The 20,687-nt window shown below is 48.4% G+C and overlaps 1 protein-coding gene across 23 annotated transcripts in view; it reads right to left on the reverse strand.

The window, feature by feature from the left end:
• Window positions 1-20,687, reverse strand: part of OTOF (otoferlin) — a 516,469-nt gene that overhangs the window by 253,792 nt on the left and 241,990 nt on the right. For 16 of the 23 annotated variants that reach the window (XM_063914989.1, XM_063914995.1, XM_063914990.1 and 13 more), the window contains 2 exons: window positions 12,582-12,602; window positions 8,808-8,843 (listed from right to left, as the gene is read on the reverse strand). The exons of the other annotated variants lie outside the window; for them this stretch is intronic. In XM_063914989.1, the coding sequence (XP_063771059.1) occupies window positions 8,808-8,843; window positions 12,582-12,602 (57 nt within the window). The remainder of the gene's footprint in view (window positions 1-8,807; window positions 8,844-12,581; window positions 12,603-20,687) is intronic. 23 annotated transcript variants of the gene reach the window in all.

Consider the following 20,687-nt stretch of genomic DNA (forward strand, 5'->3'; position numbering starts at 1 on the left):
TGACTTTTTGAGCAATAAACATCTTGCCTTCAAGACAACTATGCTACGGTCTATGACTGATGTCCAGTCGTTTTGCCATAGCTAACAGGCACCGATGCCGTTCCATCGATGGCAGCCCCCAGGGCCACCCACTCATATGATAAGAAAGGCAGCTGCGGGTTGTGCATTAATCGATTGCTGAATCATCAATGGTTTCTAGGGATGTTAAAAACCATCAGCCATCGATGGTACAGCTGACAAAGGCCATTACTACAGTACTCCAGAAAAATTGCTATTTTATGGAATACTGTGTTTAAAAAAAATATATAAATTTATTAATAAAATCGTGTTGGCTAAGTTTTAAATGGACAATTTTGATCTAATTCAATCATTAAAAAAAAGGTCAATTTCTGAGAGTTTTTTGGAAAAAATATTAGCCACTTATATGGTTTTTAACTAGACAGCAGGGCACATTGTGAATGCAGTGAGTGCTGGAACTGCCAGTGAGTGCTGGAACTGCCAGGGAACCGTACCCACAGGCAGTGTGGGGTTAAATAAGGTTATTATTCTCAGTAATGAGTCTCTCACACAATAATCATTACTCACATGTAAATCGTTAATCTCACCTTAGCATCACTTTTATAGGTATTAATTATATTGATGCATTTTACCTACAGCTGGGTCATTACGGTTTCCTCTATAAGAGCCATTTATTTCCCTCCCCTGCACAGAATCAGTGCAATCTGCCATGCAACCTTTGACTTGGACACACAGAGAGACCCATAAATAATAATTATCACGGCCCTATGTGGGCGATCCAATCACTTCTCTAATCGATACATATGACGCAGTTAGAGAGAACGAAAATCCCTGGAGCTGGTAAAGAAGATTTCTCTCCCCGGACGTCTTATATAAGATGGGGAGTAAGGGGGTCATTCCGAGTTGATCGCTCGCTAGCTGCTTTTAGCAGTATTGCAAACGCTAAGCCGCCGCCTTCTGGGAGTGTATCTTAGCTTAGCAGAAGTGCGGCCGAAAGGTTAGCAGTTCTGCTATTAAATATTTTCACGCAGTTTCTGAGCAGTTCCAGACCTACTCCTACCTTGCGATCACTGCAGACAGTTTAGTTCCTGTTTTGATGTCACAAACACGCCCTGCGTTCGGCCAGCCACTCCCCCGTTTCTCCAGGCACGCCTGCGTTATCTGCTGACACGCCTGCGTTTTTTAGCCCGCTCCCGGAAAATGGTCAGTTGCCTCCCAGAAACGCCCCTTTCCTGCCAATCACTCACCGATCAGCCGAGCGACTGAAAAGCGTCGTTCGGCCTTGTGTAAAACTGCATAGTTTTGTGTGAAAGTACTTGGCGCGTGCGCACTGCGGCCCATACGCATGCGCAGAACAGCCGATTTTTAGCCAGATCGCTACGCTGCGAAAAACGGCAGCTAGCGATCAACTCGGAATGAGAAATACATAAATATCACACACACAGAACTGTCTATGACGCCGTCTCATTCCGCGCTCATTGTCTGCCCTGTAATCGCTGCACGGAGCGACCGCGTTTATTACAGACTTATTTCCTCTTGCTCAAAAGAGAACATTAATCTGTGGCTACAAAGTGACATTGTGATTAGCTGTAACTGGGTTAACTCAGTCATAATTAAAACGCAGCTGAGAGGGACGGATGGGAGAAGAGCAAAAAGGGCTCAACGCGAGCATTCCACATCCAACTTCATCTAATGCATTTCTAGCCATCATGTCTGCGCTGTGCGTCACAGCTCCGCGGCAGTGATTACACGCGGCTCGTTATTGTAATCAGATGAAAAATGTTATGATGATTACGTCAATAATGCTGTAAGGGATAATGGATTGGAGAGCGCTGCCTGCCGCGCGCTAATTGTGCAGAGAAAACAAGAATTATTTCATTGGGGGGGGGGGTGTTTGGCGGTTTTTGTTTATGTAGCTCTAACCTATTTTTGGGAATCATTACTATTTGTGCCAGTGGTTGTAAAGCTTTCCTGGCTTCTTAAATCGTGAGGCAGAGAGTGATAAAGTGGGGAGAGATAAAGTGGGGAGAGATGTAGGGGCAGATTTAACAGCGAGTGATATTCTTGTTATCACTCGCTACTAATCTTAAATGGTGCTCCGGCCAATCAGCTCCTAACTGTCCTGTGTTTGAAAAATGATGGTTAGGGCTGATTGGCTGGAACACCATTTATAATTCGTAACGAGTGATAACAAGAATATCACTCATTGTTAAATCTGCCCCAAAGTACCAATTAGATCCTACAGTAACTGTCATTTTTTACACACATGGTTTGTACTTTATCTCTCTCCACATTGGGTTCTATATATTAAGCCTTGGAGAGTGATAAAGTACCAGCCAATCAGCTCCCAACTGCCATGTCACAGGCTGTGTTTGAAAAATGACAATCAGGAGCTGGTTGGTTGGTACTTTAACTCCATTCACTTTATCTCTCTTCAAGGCTTAGTACATAGACCCCCTAGTCTGCAACATGGCAGTAAGAACTGAATGGCTGATACTTTATCTCTCTCCACTTTATATCTCTCCAAGCTTGGATATCCGCTCCCCGTGCACTCAGTAAGTGTTTCCCTTCCCGTCTCCTGTGCCGTCAGTGCGTGTTTCCCTTCCCAGCTCCTGTGCGGTCAGTGAGTTTTTCCCTTCCCGGCTCCTGTGCAGTCAGTGAGTGTTTCCCTTACCGTCTCCTGTGCGGTCAGTGAGTGTTTCCCTTCCCGGCTGCTGTGCAGTCAGTGAGTGTTTCCCTTCCCGTCTCCTGTGCGGTCAGTGAGTGTTTTCCTTCCCGTCTCCTGTGCGGTCAGTGAGTGTTTCCCTTACCGTCTCCTGTGCGGTCAGTGAGTGTTTCCCTTCCCGGCTGCTGTGCAGTCAGTGAGTGTTTCCCTTCCCGTCTCCTGTGCGGTCAGTGAGTGTTTTCCTTCCCGGCTCCTGTGCGGTCAATGAGTGTTTCCCTTCCCGTCTCCTGTTCGGTCAGTGAGTGTTTCCCTTCCCGTCTCCTGTGCGGTCAGTGAGTGTTTTCCTTCCCGGCTCCTGTGCGGTCAGTGAGTGTTTCCCTTCCCGGCTCCTGTGCAGTCAGTGAGTGTTTCCCTTCCCGGCTCCTGAGCGGTCAGTGAGTGTTTCCCTTCCCGGCTCCCGTGCAGTCAGTGAGTGTTTCCCTTCCCATCTCCTGTGCAGTAGTCAGTGAGTGTTTCCCTTCCCGTCTCCTGTGCAGTCAGTGAGTGTTTCCCTTCCCGGCTCCTGTGCGGTCAGTGAGTGTTTCCCTTCCCATCTCCTGTGCGGTCAGTGAGTGTTTCCCTTCCTGGCACCTGTGTGGTCAGTGAGTGTTTCCCTTCCTATCTCCTGTGCAGTCAGTGAGTGTTTCCCTTCCCGTCTCCTGTGCGGTCAGTGAGTGTTTCCCTTCCCGGCTCCTGTGCAGTCAGTGAGTGTTTCCCTTCCTGTCTCTTGTGCAGTCAGGGAGTGTTTCCCTTCCCGGCTCCTGTGCGGTCAGTGAGTGTTTCCCTTCCCGGCTCCTGTGCAGTCAGTGAGTGTTTCCCTTCCCGGCTCCTGTGCAGTCAGTGAGTGTTTCCCTTCCCGGCTCCTGTGCGGTCAGTGAGTGTTTCCCTTCCCGTCTCCTGTGCGGTCAGTGAGTGTTTCCCTTCCCGGCTCCTGTGCGGTCAGTGAGTGTTTCCCTTCCCGTCTCCTGTGCAGTCAGTGAGTGTTTCCCTTCCCGGCTCCTGTGCAGTCAGTGAGTGTTTCCCTTCCCGGCTCCTGTGCGGTCAGTGAGTGTTTCGCTTCCCGGCTCCTGTGTAGTCAGTGAGTGTTTCCCTTCCCATCTCCTGTGCGGTCAGTGAGTGTTTCCCTTCCTGTCTCTTGTGCAGTCAGGGAGTGTTTCCCTTCCCGGCTCCTGTGCGGTCAGTGAGTGTTTCCCTTCCCGGCTCCTGTGCAGTCAGTGAGTGTTTCCCTTCCCGGCTCCTGTGCAGTCAGTGAGTGTTTCCCTTCCCGGCTGCTGTGCAGTCAGTGAGTGTTTCCCTTCCCGTCTCCTGTGCGGTCAGTGAGTGTTTTCCTTCCCGGCTCCTGTGCGGTCAATGAGTGTTTCCCTTCCCGTCTCCTGTTCGGTCAGTGAGTGTTTCCCTTCCCGTCTCCTGTGCGGTCAGTGAGTGTTTTCCTTCCCGGCTCCTGTGCGGTCAGTGAGTGTTTCCCTTCCCGGCTCCTGTGCAGTCAGTGAGTGTTTCCCTTCCCGGCTCCTGAGCGGTCAGTGAGTGTTTCCCTTCCCGGCTCCCGTGCAGTCAGTGAGTGTTTCCCTACCCATCTCCTGTGCAGTAGTCAGTGAGTGTTTCCCTTCCCGTCTCCTGTGCAGTCAGTGAGTGTTTCCCTTCCCGGCTCCTGTGCGGTCAGTGAGTGTTTCCCTTCCCATCTCCTGTGCGGTCAGTGAGTGTTTCCCTTCCTGGGACCTGTGTGGTCAGTGAGTGTTTCCCTTCCTGTCTCCTGTGCAGTCAGTGAGTGTTTCCCTTCCCGTCTCCTGTGCGGTCAGTGAGTGTTTCCCTTCCCGGCTCCTGTGCAGTCAGTGAGTGTTTCCCTTCCTGTCTCTTGTGCAGTCAGGGAGTGTTTCCCTTCCCGGCTCCTGTGCGGTCAGTGAGTGTTTCCCTTCCCGGCTCCTGTGCAGTCAGTGAGTGTTTCCCTTCCCGGCTCCTGTGCAGTCAGTGAGTGTTTCCCTTCCCGGCTCCTGTGCGGTCAGTGAGTGTTTCCCTTCCCGTCTCCTGTGCGGTCAGTGAGTGTTTCCCTTCCCGGCTCCTGTGCGGTCAGTGAGTGTTTCCCTTCCCGTCTCCTGTGCAGTCAGTGAGTGTTTCCCTTCCCGGCTCCTGTGCAGTCAGTGAGTGTTTCCCTTCCCGGCTCCTGTGCGGTCAGTGAGTGTTTCGCTTCCCGGCTCCTGTGTAGTCAGTGAGTGTTTCCCTTCCCATCTCCTGTGCGGTCAGTGAGTGTTTCCCTTCCTGTCTCTTGTGCAGTCAGGGAGTGTTTCCCTTCCCGGCTCCTGTGCGGTCAGTGAGTGTTTCCCTTCCCGGCTCCTGTGCAGTCAGTGAGTGTTTCCCTTCCCGGCTCCTGTGCAGTCAGTGAGTGTTTCCCTTCCCGGCTCCTGTGCGGTCAGTGAGTGTTTCCCTTCCCGTCTCCTGTGCAGTCAGTGAGTGTTTCCCTTCCCGGCTCCTGTGCGGTCAGTGAGTGTTTCCCTTCCCGGCTCCTGTGCGGTCAGTGAGTATTTCCCTTCCCGGCTCCTGTGCGGTCAGTGAGTGTTTCCCTTCCCGGCTCCTGTGCGGTCAGTGAGTGTTTCCCTTTCCGTCTCCTGTGCAGTCAGTGAGTGTTTCCCTTCCCGGCTCCTGTGCAGTCAGTGAGTGTTTCCCTTCCCGGCTCCTGTGCGGTCAGTGAGTGTTTCGCTTCCCGGCTCCTGTGCAGTCATTGAGTGTTTCACTTCCCGGCTCCTGTGCGGTCAGTGAGTGTTTCCCTTCCCGTCTCCTGTGCAGTCAGTGAGTGTTTCCCTACCCGTCTCCTGTGCAGTCAGTTTGTGTTTCTCTTCCCAGCTCCTGTGCAGTCAGTGAGTGTTTCCCTTCCCGGCTATTGTGCAGTCAGTGAGTGTTTCCCTTCCCGGCTCCTGTGCGGTCAGTGAGTGTTTCCCTTCCCGTCTCTTGTGCGGCCAGTGAGTGTTTCCCTTCCCGGCTCCTGTGCGGTCAGTGAGTGTTTCCCTTCCCGGCTCCTGTGCGGTCATTGAGTGTTTCCCTTCCCGGCTCCTGTGCGGTCAGTGAGTGTTTCCCTTCCCGTCTCCTGTTCGGTCAGTGAGTGTCTCCCTTCCCGGCTCCTGAGCGGTCAGTGAGTGTTTCCCTTCCCGGCTCCTGTGCGGTCATTGAGTGTTTCCCTTCCCGGCTCCTGTGCGGTCAGTGAGTGTTTCCCTTCCCGGCTCCTGTGCGGTCATTGAGTGTTTCCCTTCCCGGCTCCTGTGCGGTCAGTGAGTGTTTCCCTTGCCGTCTCCTGTTCGGTCAGTGAGTGTTTCCCTTCCCGGCTCCTGAGCGGTCAGTGAGTGTTTCCCTTCCCGGCTCCTGTGCGGTCAGTGAGTGTTTCCCTTCCCGTCTCCTGTGCGGTCAGTGGCCCTCATTCCGAGTTGTTCGCTCGTTCTTTTTCATCGCATCGCAGTGAAAATCCGCTTAGTACGCATGCGCAAAGTTCGCACTGCGACTGCGCCAAGTAACTTTACTATGAAGAAAGTATTTTTACTCACGGCTTTTTCTTCGCTCCGGCGATCGTAATGTGATTGACAGGAAATGGGTGTTACTGGGCGGAAACACGGCGTTTCAGGGGCGTGTGGCTGAAAACGCTACCGTTTCCGGAAAAAACGCAGGAGTGGCCGGAGAAACGGTGGGAGTGCCTGGGCGAACGCTGGGTGTGTTTGTGACGTCAACCAGGAACGACAAGCACTGAACTGATCGCACAGGCAGAGTAAGTCTGGAGCTACTCTGAAACTGCTAAGTAGTTAGTAATCGCAATATTGCGAATACATCGGTCGCAATTTTAAGAAGCTAAGATTCACTCCCAGTAGGCGGCGGCTTAGCGTGTGTAACTCTGCTAAATTCGCCTTGCGACCGATCAACTCGGAATGAGGGCCAGTGAGTGTTTCCCTTCCCGGCACCTGTGTGGTCAGTGAGTGTTTCCCTTCCTGTCTCCTGTGCAGTCAGTGAGTGTTTCCCTTCCCGGCTCCTGTGCAGTCAGTGAGGGTTCCCCTTTCCCGACTCCTGTGCAGTCAGTGAGTGTTTCCCTTCCCGACTTCTGTGCAGTCAGTGAGTGTTTCCCTTCCCGACTCCTGTGCAGTCAGTGAGTGTTTCCCTTCCCGGCTCCTGTGCAGTCAGTGAGGGTTCCCCTTTCCCGACTCCTGTGCAGTCAGTGAGTGTTTCCCTTCCCGGCTCCTGTGCAGTCAGTGAGGGTTCCCCTTTCCCGACTCCTGTGCAGTCAGTGAGTGTTTCCCTTCCCGACTTCTGTGCAGTCAGTGAGTGTTTCCCTTCCCGACTCCTGTGCAGTCAGTGAGTGTTTCCCTTTCAGCTCTGGGCAGATGGCGCGTTTAACAAACAAAGTTATCCTCTCTGTTTGCACAGAGGTTTTTTCACCTGGCTGGCAAAAATATCCACCATGACGGTCGTACCCTAACGAGCTCATTAGTCTGTCGTGTAGTGTGCAGTCATCCGGCTCGCTCTGGCAAGGGATAATCATAGAGTGCATCCAACCGACGTCCTGTGAGTGAAATCTCTGTGACCGGGGGGAAGCGCACGTCTATACCTGATACACTCATTATCTGTGATATACTGTACGCCTCTGTCAGCTCCTTTGCTGTTTCTCTGTTACAAAGATATTGTCTTTCCTTTCTATCAGGGCTACAAGACATGAGGAACAGAAACACGACAATAAACCTCAAGGACTAATGCCTCCAAAAATAAATGTGCAAATTACAACTGCACACGTGGACCTGAAACTGTGGTTGCCATTTTGTGGGATCAATCCATATTGATGGGAATAAAAGCCCAGAGTCACCTCTGAATCCTGGCTGCATTCTCATGACGATTAGTCCAGCCTACAAAATGGCAGCCGCCGCTGTGTGTGGGAGAGATGTGCCGTATGCAGCCTCTGTTGCTTTGAATGCAGTCAGGCGCCTGATGAATGAAGGGTGTAGAGGGAAGCCATTTTCCTGGTTCATGACTCATGTCAATGTTCTTTCAACAGGAAATAATATTTGACTTGGGATCTCTATTTTACAACTGCCCATGAGAAATATTATTAGAGGACGGAGTTTCTGTCACTCTATATTTGTCCAGAAACGATAAAGAAGATGCATTAAAGGGGATTTCTATTAAAGGGGATTTCTATTTCTGGACAAGCCCACCCTAGCAAATATAAAATAAGCCCATTACCTGAAGCTGAGAGGGCTCACACCCAGCCATCCAGAGAGCTCCACAGGGCTCCGGGCCTTTCTTCCCATGGGCTGTTAGGAAAACCTCACCTCTGCTGGTAAAATAGTTCCACCTCACCTTCTTAAATGAAATCTCCATCTTGCCTGTCCCCCAGTCACCAGCCAAGCTCTGCTGCAACATGGCACCTGCTCTTACTCCTGCAACCTGTGCATTGGGGCAAAAATATTACCTTTCCGGGCTTACTGTGGTCCCAGTACACTGAATGCCGGGAGGAGAATGGGCAGTAAGTTGTAGCAGATATGTCAGAGGGCACCTGATGACTGGAGTGTCAGAAGGAGGAGCAGAGCTGCCATCAGAAATTGTGAGGCCCGGGACTGACAAACTAGACAGGGCTGCCCTTCTCCCGCACCACTGCACCCCTATGTGATGTCACACATATAGGTGGAGCTTTGCAGATCTGCAGGAACGATTCACAGGTAATCGGCGGTAGGAGCCAGGGGAGGGTTCCCCTCTCTGTAAGGGCCCGGGACTCCAGTTCCCGTAGTCCCCCCCTGAAGACGAGTAATATTACAACTGCTTCATTGGGTGGCACAAAGAGTTGGAACACCCCTGATAGAGCTCTCCTGAAAAGCTGTGGAAGACCTTTAGTACTAATGTGAAGAAGGACAGGGGCAGATTCAGGTAATGAAGGGCTCCCATGGAGGTCTCTCTGCTACACATTTAGGGAAGGGGGTGTATTTTGATTCATTCATTCTCTGCTGTACCTTGCTATTGCATTGGTAGACTGTGCTACTTTCTGGGTATAAAGTTATGTCCTGTGGCACCATACTGCTGACAGCCTATCACGGTAATGTACACATATGTTCTTTTATGTATGTACCTGAAGATGCCAGTTTTTTTCTCCTTCCCTTTAGCCCTGAAATAATAAAAATTATTAATTCTCAAACATCGCATTCTGCAGAACAACCAAAGAAAGTATCTGATGCATTCATTCCCTGGAAGTCACTGTGATCCGGGGGTCAGGAAATAGGTCACATGTATGGGATGAGGGGGTAAGGATACACTCCCCTGTAACTGTGTGAGGAGATGACTGTGTACAATAGGTACACACATGACCATTCCATACATCCATTTATGGTCACACCTGAGCTGTGTTTAACAATGTAAGTGATGTAAAAACTAGTGATCATTGATCTCAAAAGCAAATGTGTCAATGTGTACTGCCAATGTCTTTATTATAGGGATCAGTGATATAGGTCATAGCATCTATGTGTTAGGTCAGTACCCGCAGAGAGCTGACGAGACTCTTATCACCACTTCATGAGGTCTTCACCCTTAGCAAGCCACCTTTTCCTCAAAGCTACCGGTACTCAGATGCAGCTATTCTCCTACTTCAAGTAATAAAGTCTTATCACCCCAAGGTGTTGTCAAGGTTGGTGGACATCACACAATATTGGATGCCTATGTAGTGGGAGTAGGGAAGATACCGCTAGAAAATAATGCTCATATAGTAGTAGACAGTCTGTAATGTAAAACAATGCTGGTTCAGGGCTGGTGGCAAACAAGCTATAGTGGTTAGACAATGCTGGGTCAGGGTTGGGGCAAACAAGCTATAGTGGTTAGACAATGCTGCGTCAGGGGTGATGGCAGACAAGCTATAGTGGTTAGACAATGCTGGGTCAGGGCTGGTGGCAAACAAGCTATAGTGGTTAGACAATGCTGGGTCAGGGCTGGTGGCAAACAAGCTATAGTGGTTAGATAATGCTGGGTCAGGGCTGGCAGCAGACAAACTTGCAATCCAGGAACAGGCCAAAGTCAGCAATAAGAGAAGTCAGTGTAAGCCGAAAGATAACCGGGATTCTAGTAATCAAGATACAGAAATGCAGGTCCAACTACCACTTGCTGCTCTAAAAAAAAGTGCACTGACCAATGGGCTATGAGGGATAAACTCAAAACCACTCTAATGTAAATGAACAGCAGTTGGGGAGATGGGGACAGTTGAGGGGAGAAGAGAACGCCATGTGGGTTGTCATGGAAACCGTCCCTGAGGCTGCAAGAACTGCTGCATCTTCATACAGGAAGCCAGCTGACATATATAAGTGAAAATATGGCTGCTGTTACTAACACCAGCTGTGGTCAGTGCAAATGTCCATGCAGGCTATATAGCAAGACCATCTCTATAGATAACCTAATCCATGTAGAAGAAGAGTAACAGAAAGGGGGTGGAGGTGAATCTGCAGCAGGTACTTCGCCCTCTACATAGTCACCTGATCTTGTGATGGGACGCAGTCTCTGGCCTACCGGAGGAAGGCAGATTACTGGATAACATGATTGGAGGGGTCAACCGAATATCTGTTGACAATGATCAGTTGACAATGTAATAGTCAAAATAGACCTTCATCATCTTCACCATTATTTCCAATTCCATGAGATCCTTCATCCAGCACTCAGAACATCTCAATAAGGCACGATTTTAAGTTGAATATAGAGACCATCTGAAGAATGCAGATGCCGAAAACAAGGTACAGTATGTGCTCGTAGCATCATCCTGGGATGGTCTAATGTGTCTATCAGACACTGTGAGAAGCAGAGCCTACTGCAGTTTGCCTCTACATGGCGTTCCCTGTGTTTGGGGATTTGACACTGTCCGAAAAATTGGGGCCCGCAGGAGAAATAATTGAAAACGGGAGAAAAAGGCGCAATCACGGCATGATAAATAGAGCCTTAAATGAAGCCAGTTATAGCCAGAGTCAACCACGTCAGCATTACAGATGAGCCATAGCTGGACTGATTTCTCCAGTCATGGACTACAGCTGAACACAGCACACATATGAGTCCCATATACTTAGTGACATTGTCATAACTTATGCTGGAATAAAGGTGACACTGACAGATGAATGTATCAGACAGAAATAAAGACAAATGTCATCATGTTACATTATAAATTCTGTTGTACTTAACACATAATACTACTATAACACTGCACCCCATAACCGTTACCACAGACCACCATAACCCTTACCACCGCCCACCGTGACATTTACCACCACCCATAAGGACACCACTGCCCACCATAACTCTGCCCACCATAACCCTTACCACTGGACAGGACACCACTGCCCACCATAACCCTTACTACCACCCATTGGGACACCTACCACTGCCCACCATAACCCTTACCAACCCATTGGGACCCCTACTACTACCCACCATAACCATTACCACCACCCATCGGGACACCTACCACTGCCCACCATTACCACCACCCATCGGGACACCTACCACTGCCCACCTTTACCCTTACCAACATCCATTGGGACACTTACTACAACCCACCATAGTCTTTACCACTGCCCACCATTACCCTGCAGTGGTGCATGCACATAGGGGCATGCACCACTGCCCACCATAACCCTTACCACCACCCCTCGGGACACGTACCACTGCCCACCATTACCCTTACCACCATCTATCGGGACACCTACCTCTGCCCACCATTACCGTTACCACCACCCATCAGAACACTTACCCCAACCCACTATAGTCCTTACCACTGCCCACCATAACTCTTACCACCGCCCATCAGAACACTTACCACCACATACCATTACCCTTACCACCACCAATTGTGACACCGCTGCACACCATAATTGTTACCACCACCCATTGTGACAGTTACCACCACACTCCATAACCCTCACCTCCACCCTTCAGGACACTTACCACTACCCATCAGGACACTTACCACCACCCACCATAACCCTTACCACCACCCATTGCGACAGTTACCACCACACTCCATAACCCTTACCACCATCCACGGTGACACCACCACACACTATAACCACAAACACTATCACCCATTGTGACACTTAGCACTGCACGGCACACCAGAACCCTTACCACCATGACACATATCACCGCACACCATAACACTTATCATTAATGATTTCCCTAGTTACTGACATAATTGCCAAAGGTTCTGTGGCTGATGTACAACTACAAGTCCCAGCATGTCCTGGGACTTGGAGCTTTACAACTGCGTCAATCCACAAGTTGACAACATCACGCCCAGTGTAACTTTCCTTCCGTGATGTCATTCTACACAGCAACACTTAGGGGCTGATTTTCAAAGGGCGGAAGTAGCGCACCTAAATTTCAGGCGCAGTGACGGTTCTGCTTCCATGGCGATTGCAGATATGTTGATGCCATCTCAGGATGTTGTTAGTAGGTCAGAGCAATTAAAATATAATTTGTATTATTAATGGTAAGAGGTCAGGATACTATTTTCTGGGGAGGGGAATGATCAATATAATATAACATTTACTGTTTTTTTATGTATAAAAGTATTTAATTTTGTTTTTTTGCAATATATATATATATATATATATATATATATATTTTTTTTTTTTTTTTAAATAATAATAGGGCTTTTCCCCTTTTGATAAATCAGCCCCTTATAGTATGGAAGACACGGCAGTCGTCATGCAATCTCCGGCCGCTGTCATCTTCTGGGATCCTTAGCGCTAGTCTAATCCAGGTCTCTTCTAGCTGACCTGTCCTCAGTGCTCCCGTCAGGACCGCATTCAGCAATATACAGACTAGAGGTGAGAATCCCAGAGCTGGAGCCAGCAGAAGACCATCAGGCTGGTACCTCAGTTCATCCAGCTCCTCCCTGTGTGGAGAAAGGAATATAATACAGAAATATATGTCAGTGGTTTATGTATAAGTGACAGGATGTTTTATCCCATTGTGATAAGTGAGGTAATCTACCCTACTTAGGAGACACACGTGTAATATCATTCATGTTGCATGATTAGATGTGGTTCCAGCTTTCAGAGACCACCATTCAGTAGAGCGCCATTGATTTGTCTCTGTCCCACAACTCATGACGCCGTACAGGCAGACGGGGTAGTCCACCACCAGACTCTCAGGGATGGAGCTGTGACGTGTGCCTAGGGTGGGGACATTATTGGTGGTGGGTGGAGGTGTAACGGTAAGTCAGGCGCTAACAAACTCATTATTAGCCAAACAGAGGAGACCAACATCTACATCTGGCAGGTGGATCCTCTGTACAAGATACAATTCAGCAGAGACATATCGGGAGGTTCCAGAGCTGTGACACGTGTCATGTGTATGTGTGACATCTCATATCTCCATCATTAGATGAAACGGGGAATGACTGGGTGATGGGACGGGGAACGATCTATAGCTACAGATGGGTCTCCCCGAGGTGACCGCACATGGAATAAGCCTGCTGTCGTCACTTTTTCAGTGCAGGTTCAATACATTTGGTCGACCGTCTCAATGTCGACATTCTTCAAGTCGACGTGAGAATGACGACATGGTTGTAATGCCAACAGTGAACATATCTTTGTGTTCATAATATCAGCATTAATTCATCAGCATCTCAACAAGTTAGTTATTTTCTAATTCTGTTCCCAACGGCAACCCTAACAATAACCCTTACACTAACCCCTACCCTAACAATAACCCTCACCCCTACCCTAACAATAATCCTCATCCCTACCCTAACAATAACCTTAACCCTTACCCTAACAATAACCCTTACACTAACCCCTACCCTAACAATAACCCTCACCCCTACCCTAACAATAATCCTCATCCCTACCCTAACAATAACCTTAACCCTTACCCTAACAATAACCCTTACACTAACCCCTACCCTAACAATAACCCTTACCCGACAAAAACCCTAACCCTTACCCTAACAATAACCCTCACCCTAACCCCTACCCAAACAATAACCCTCACCCTACCCCTATCCTAACAATAACCCTCACCCTAAGCCTTACCTGACAAAAAACCCTTACCCTAACAATAACCCTCACACTAACCCCTACCCTAACAATAACCCTCACCCTAACCCCTACCCTAACAATAACCCTCACCCTAACCCTTACCCGACAAAAACCCTAACCCTTACCCTAAAAATAACCCTTACACTAACCCCTACCCTAACAATAACCCTCACCCTAACCCCTACCCTAATAATAACCCTCACCCTAACCCTTACCATAACAATAACCCTTACTCTAACAATAACTGCAACCCTAACAATAACTCTTACCCTAAAAATAACCCTACCCCTTATCCTAATAATAACCTTTACCCTAACAATAACCCTTACCCTAACAATAACCCTCAACCTAACCCTTACCTTAACAATAACCCTAACCCTTACCCTAACAATAACCCTCAACCTAACCCTTACCCTAACAATAACCCTAACCCTCAGCCTTACCTAACCCTTACCCTAACAATAACCCTAACCCTTACCCTAACAATAACTGCAACCCTAACAATAACCCTCACCCTAACAATAACCCTTACCCTAACAATAACTGTAACCCTTACCCTAACAATAACTCTAACGCTAACAATAACCCTAACCCTAACAATAACCCTTACCCTAACAATAACTGTAACCCTTACCCTAACAATAACTCTAACCCTAACAATAACCCTTACCCTAGCAATAACCCTAACAATAACTCTTACCCTAACAATAACTGTTAACCTTACCCTAACAATAACCCTTACCCTAACAATAACCCTAACCCTTACCCTAACAATTATCCTTACCTTAACAATAACTGTAACCCTTACCCTAACAATAACCCTTACAATAACAAAAATCCTAACCCTTATCTTAACAATAGCCCTAACCCTTGTCCATACCTTAACAATAACTGTAACCCTAATTATCAGGCAGGTTTAATTAAAGGCTTAGAGCTAGTAAAGAAAAGAAAATACAGTTTTCAACAATAAGAGACTAGGCTCAGGGACTATGCGGCTGCTTTACGCAGAATTACCATTTGAAGATCACCGGGGATTGGCGAGAGATGTACTAAGCCTTGGGGAGAGATAAAGTACCAGCCAATCAGCTCCTAAGTCCTAGCTGTCATGTTACAGGCTGTGTGAGCTGGTTAGCTGGTACTTTATCTCTTTCCAATGCTTAGTACATCTGCCCCTTAGCCCCAAGTCCCCCCGCTGCGCTATCTCCAAAAAACGGATGAGTATTGTGCTGCAGACCAGGGCGTGCATAGCGTTCCCCTATGAGATCCGGATTACAGCACCACCTGATACCACAATACGTGTAGTAAGCTTTATATGACAGGTATCCCCCTGTTCTCTCTAACCTAATCCTGTAACAGAGCACCAGAGACTGCAGCGTATAGAGCAGACGGCTTTGGCCAGTGTATAAGCCATCATACTGTGTGCAGTGTGTCTGTCATATAATAACTCTGACAATACCGGGGCGTGGGACTACACACAGAGATGTTACATATATATTTGGGGTATACAGACAGCCCACACAACACATGCCAGGCTGGGAGCCAGAAGGGTGCGAGTGTTACGCATACTGAGACATCTAAGATGATGATGGGATTGGAAAATAAGGATATACAGTAGCTAAAGCACTATCCCCATTCCAATACTATCCACTTCTGGAGACACTTATCATCAACTGTAAACCATTCTACTCCCCCCGGGAATTTGCCTCAATAGTCCTGGTGGGAGTGTATATTCCCCCCCATGCAAGTGCAAATGAAGCCCTACGCCAACTGGCCGTCAGGATATCAGACGTAGAACTCAAATATCCGGTCTCACCGCTCATAGTACTGGGCAACATCAACAGCAGAAACCTGAGCAGGAGCTACCGAAGTTCAGGCAGCAAGTCAAATGCCGCACCAGGGAAGGGCGCACCCTGGACCCTGTTACACCACTATTAAGGATGCCTACCGGTCTATCCCCCGTGCAGCCCTGGGCCTTTCCGACCACTGCCTAGTTCACCTCCTCCCAACCTACACCCAGCTGCTAAGAAAGGCAAAACCTGTAGTTAGGTCCACAAAAAGCTGGACAAGTGAAGCTAAGCTGAAGCTCCAGGCCTGCTTTGACTGCACAGACTGGAGGGTCTTTGAATCCTCGTCTACTGACCTGGACGAACTGACCGACGTAGTGACATCCTACATCAGCTTCTGTGAGGACATGTGCGTGCCAATCAAGACATTCCACTCCTTCAACAACAGCAAGCCGTGGTTCAGCGCTCAACTCAGGAAACTCCGTCGCGCCAAGGAGGAGGCCCACCGCAGCGGAGACAGGGCTCTGTACAACTGCGAGATTAGGCTGGCAAAAAAGTAATTCTCCAACAAGCTGACAAACCTCTCAGCCAACGACCCTGCGTCAGTCTGTAGAGGCATGCAAGTCATGACTAGCTACAAGAAACCCCCAACCCCCATCGTCATGCACCAAAAACTGGCGGATGAGCTGAACAACTTTTATTGCAGGTTTGAGGAAGCAGCCACCGGCCTAAATCCTACCCTTAACCAAAGCATAGCTGCCACCTCCGAGGCTCTGCGGGTGGATATAGGAGCAATGGAAGACATGTTCAACAAGGTCAAACCCAGGAAAGCCACAGGCTCGGACGGCGTATAGTCATCTGCCCTGAAGTCCTGTGCTACTCAGCTTGCTCCCATCTTTACCAGGATCTTTAACACCTCGCAGGAGACGTGCAAGGTTCCCTCCGGCTTCAAACGCTCGACAATTGTCCCAGTTCCCAAGAATGCAATCGCTAAAGATCTGAATGACTAAAGGCCAATTGCGCTAACATCAGTGGCCATGAAAGCGTTCAAGCGGCTAGTGCTGAACCACCTGAGAGAAGTGACGAATGCCCACCTAGACCCCCTGCAGTTCACCTACCGCACAAACAGGAGCGTCAAGGATGCAGTCAACTTGGGGCTGCTGTACATCCTACAGGACCTGGATCATCCAGGCACCTACGCTAGGGTCCTTTTTGCCGACTTCAGCTCAGCTTTTAACTAGAGATGAGCGGGTTCGGTTCCTCGGAATCCGAACCCGCCCGAACTTCAGGTTTTTTTACACGGGGCCGAGCGACTCGGATCTTCCCGCCTTGCTCGGTTAACCCGAGCGCGCCCGAACGTCATCATCCCGCTGTCGGATTCTCGCGAGGCTCGTATTCTATCGCGAGACTCGGATTCTATATAAGGAGCCGCGCGTCGCCGCCATTTTTCACACGTGCATTGAGATTGATAGGGAGAGGACGTGGCTGGCGTCCTCTCCGTTTAGACTAGAGTACTAGAGAGAGACACAAATTTTGGGGAGAATATTATTAGGAGGAGTACTACTTGCTGCTGATAGTGTGACCAGTGACCACCAGTTTAATTAATCCGTTCTCTGCCTGATAAAAAACGATACACAGTGTGACACAGTCACATACCATATCTGTGCTCAGCCCAGTGTGCTGCATCATATGTAATACTGTATATCATTATCTGACTGTGCTGAGTGCTCACTGCTCACACAGCTTAATTGTGGGGGAGACTGGGGAGCAGTTATAGCAGGAGTACATATTTTAAGTACAGTGCACACTTTTGCTGCCAGAGTGCCACTGCCAGTGTGACTGACCAGTGACCACTGACCACCAGTATTGTGATTGTCTGCTGACCACCAGTATAATTGTGATTGTCTGCCTGAAAAAGTTAAATACTCGTCGTGTGGTGTTTTTATAAACGCATTCTGCAGACAGTGTCCAGCAGGTCCGTCATTACATAATATATACCTGTCCGGCTGCAGTACTAGTGTGATATATATATATATTTTAATTTTATCTCATTATCATCCAGTCTATATTAGCAGTAGACACAGTACGGTAGTCCACGGCTGTAGCTACCTCTGTGTCGGCAGTCGCTCGTCCATCCATAATTGTATACCACCTACCCGTGGTTTTTTTTTCTATCTTCTTGATACTAGTAGCTTACTTTAGGAGTCTGCAGTGCTGACAGACAGTGTCCAGCAGGTCCGTCATTACATAATATATACCTGTCCGGCTGCAGTACTAGTGTGATATATATATTTTAATTTTATCTCATTATCATCCAGTCTATATTAGCAGCAGACACAGTACGGTAGTCCACGGCTGTAGCTACCTCTGTGTCGGCAGTCGCTCGTCCATCCATAATTGTATACCACCTACCCGTGTTTTTTTTTTTTTCTATCTTCTTGATACTAGTAGCTTACTTTAGGAGTCTGCAGTGCTGACAGACAGTGTCCAGCAGGTCCGTCATTACATAATATATACCTGTCCGGCTGCAGTACTAGTGTGATATATATATATATATATTAATTTTATCTCATTATCATCCAGTCTATATTAGCAGCAGACACAGTACGGTAGTCCACGGCTGTAGCTACCTCTGTGTCGGCAGTCGCTCGTCCATCCATAATTGTATACCACCTACCCGTGGGTTTTTTTTTCTATCTTCTTGATACTAGTAGCTTACTTTAGGAGTCTGCAGTGCTGACAGACAGTGTCCAGCAGGTCCGTCATTACATAATATATACCTGTCCGGCTGCAGTACTAGTGTGATATATATATATATTTTAATTTTATCTCATTATCATCCAGTCTATATTAGCAGCAGACACAGTACGGTAGTCCACGGCTGTAGCTACCTCTGTGTCGGCAGTCGCTCGTCCATCCATAATTGTATACCACCTACCCGTGGTTTTTTTTTTTTCTATCTTCTTGATACTAGTAGCTTACTTTAGGAGTCTGCAGTGCTGACAGACAGTGTCCAGCAGGTCCGTCATTACATAATATATACCTGTCCGGCTGCAGTACTAGTGTGATATATATATATATTTTAATTTTATCTCATTATCATCCAGTCTATATTAGCAGCAGACACAGTATGGTAGTCCACGGCTGTAGCTACCTCTGTGTCGGCAGTCGCTCGTCATCCATAAGTATACTAGTATCCATTCATCTCCATTGTTTACCTGAGGTGCCTTTTAGTTGTGCCTATTAAAATATGGAGAATAAAAATGTTGAGGTTCCAAAAATAGGGAAAGATCAAGATCGACTTCCACCTCGTGCTGAAGCTGCTGCCACTAGTCATGGCCGAGACGATGAAATGCCAGCAACGTCGTCTGCCAAGGCCGAAGCCCAATGTCATAGTACAGAGCATGTAAAATCCAAAACACCAAATATCAGTAAAAAAAGGATTTAAAAATCTAAAATAAAATTGTCGGAGTAGAAGCGTAAACTTGCCAATATGCCATTTACCACACGGAGTGGCAAGGAACGGCTGAGGCCCTGGCCTATGTTCATGGCTAGTGGTTCAGCTTCACATGAGGATGGAAGCACTCAGCCTCTCGCTAGAAAAATGAAAAGACTCAAGCTGGCAAAAGCACCGCAAAGAACTGTGCGTTCTTCGAAATCCCAAATCCACAAGGAGAGTCCAATTGTGTCGGTTGCGATGCCTGACCTTCCCAACACTGGACGTGAAGAGCATGCGCCTTCCACCATTTGCACGCCCCCTGCAAGTGCTGGAAGGAGCACCCGCAGTCCAGTTCCTGATAGTCAGATTGAAGATGTCAGTGTTGAAGTACACCAGGATGAGGAGGATATGGGTGTTGCTGGCGCTGGGGAGGAAATTGACAAGGAGGATTCTGATGGTGAGGTGGTTTGTTTAAGTCAGGCACCCGGGGAGACACCTGTTGTCCGTGGGAGGAATATGGCCATTGACATGCCAGGTGAAAATACCAAAAAAATCAGCTCTTTGGTGTGGAAGTATTTCAACAGAAATGCGGACAACATTTGTCAAGCCGTGTGTTGCCTTTGTCAAGCTGTAATAAGTAGGGGTAAGGACGTTAACCACCTCGGAACATCCTCCCTTATACGTCACCTGCAGCGCATTCATAATAAGTCAGTGACAAGTTCAAAAACTTTGGGCGACAGCGGAAGCAGTCCACTGACCAGTAAATCCCTTCCTCTTGTAACCAAGCTCACGCAAACCACCCCACCAACTCCCTCAGTGTCAATTTCCTCCTTCCCCAGGAATGCCAATAGTCCTGCAGGCCATGTCACTGGCAATTCTGACGAGTCCTCTCCTGCCTGGGATTCCTCCGATGCATCCTTGCGTGTAACGCCTACTGCTGCTGGCGCTGCTGTTGTTGCTGCTGGGAGTCAATGGTCATCCCAGAGGGGAAGTCGGAAGACCACTTGTACTACTTCCAGTAAGCAATTGACTGTCCAACAGTCCTTTGCGAGGAAGATGAAATATCACAGCAGTCATCCTGTTGCAAAGCGGATAACTGAGGCCTTGACAACTATGTTGGTGTTAGACGTGCGTCCGGTATCCGCCGTTAGTTCACAGGGAACTAGACAATTTCTTGAGGTAGTGTGCCCCCGTTACCAAATACCATCTAGGTTCCACTTCTCTAGGCAGGCGATACCGAGAATGTACACGGACGTCAGAAAAAGACTCACCAGTGTCCTAAAAAATGCAGTTGTACCCAATGTCCACTTAACCACGAACATGTGGACAAGTGGAGCAGGGCAGGGTCAGGACTATATGACTGTGACAGCCCACTGGGTAGATGTATGGACTCCCGCCGCAAGAACAGCAGCGGCGGCACCAGTAGCAGCATCTCGCAAACGCCAACTCTTTCCTAGGCAGGCTACGCTTTGTATCACCGGTTTCCAGAATACGCACACAGCTGAAAACCTCTTACGGCAACTGAGGAAGATCATCGCGGAATGGCTTACCCCAATTGGACTCTCCTGTGGATTTGTGGCATCGGACAACGCCAGCAATATTGTGTGTGCATTAAATATGGGCAAATTCCAGCACGTCCCATGTTTTGCACATACCTTGAATTTGGTGGTGCAGAATTATTTAAAAAACGAGAGGGGCGTGCAAGAGATGCTGTC

This window comes from Pseudophryne corroboree, chromosome 4, assembly GCF_028390025.1.
Source record: "Pseudophryne corroboree isolate aPseCor3 chromosome 4, aPseCor3.hap2, whole genome shotgun sequence".
Lineage (NCBI taxonomy): Eukaryota > Metazoa > Chordata > Amphibia > Anura > Myobatrachidae > Pseudophryne > Pseudophryne corroboree.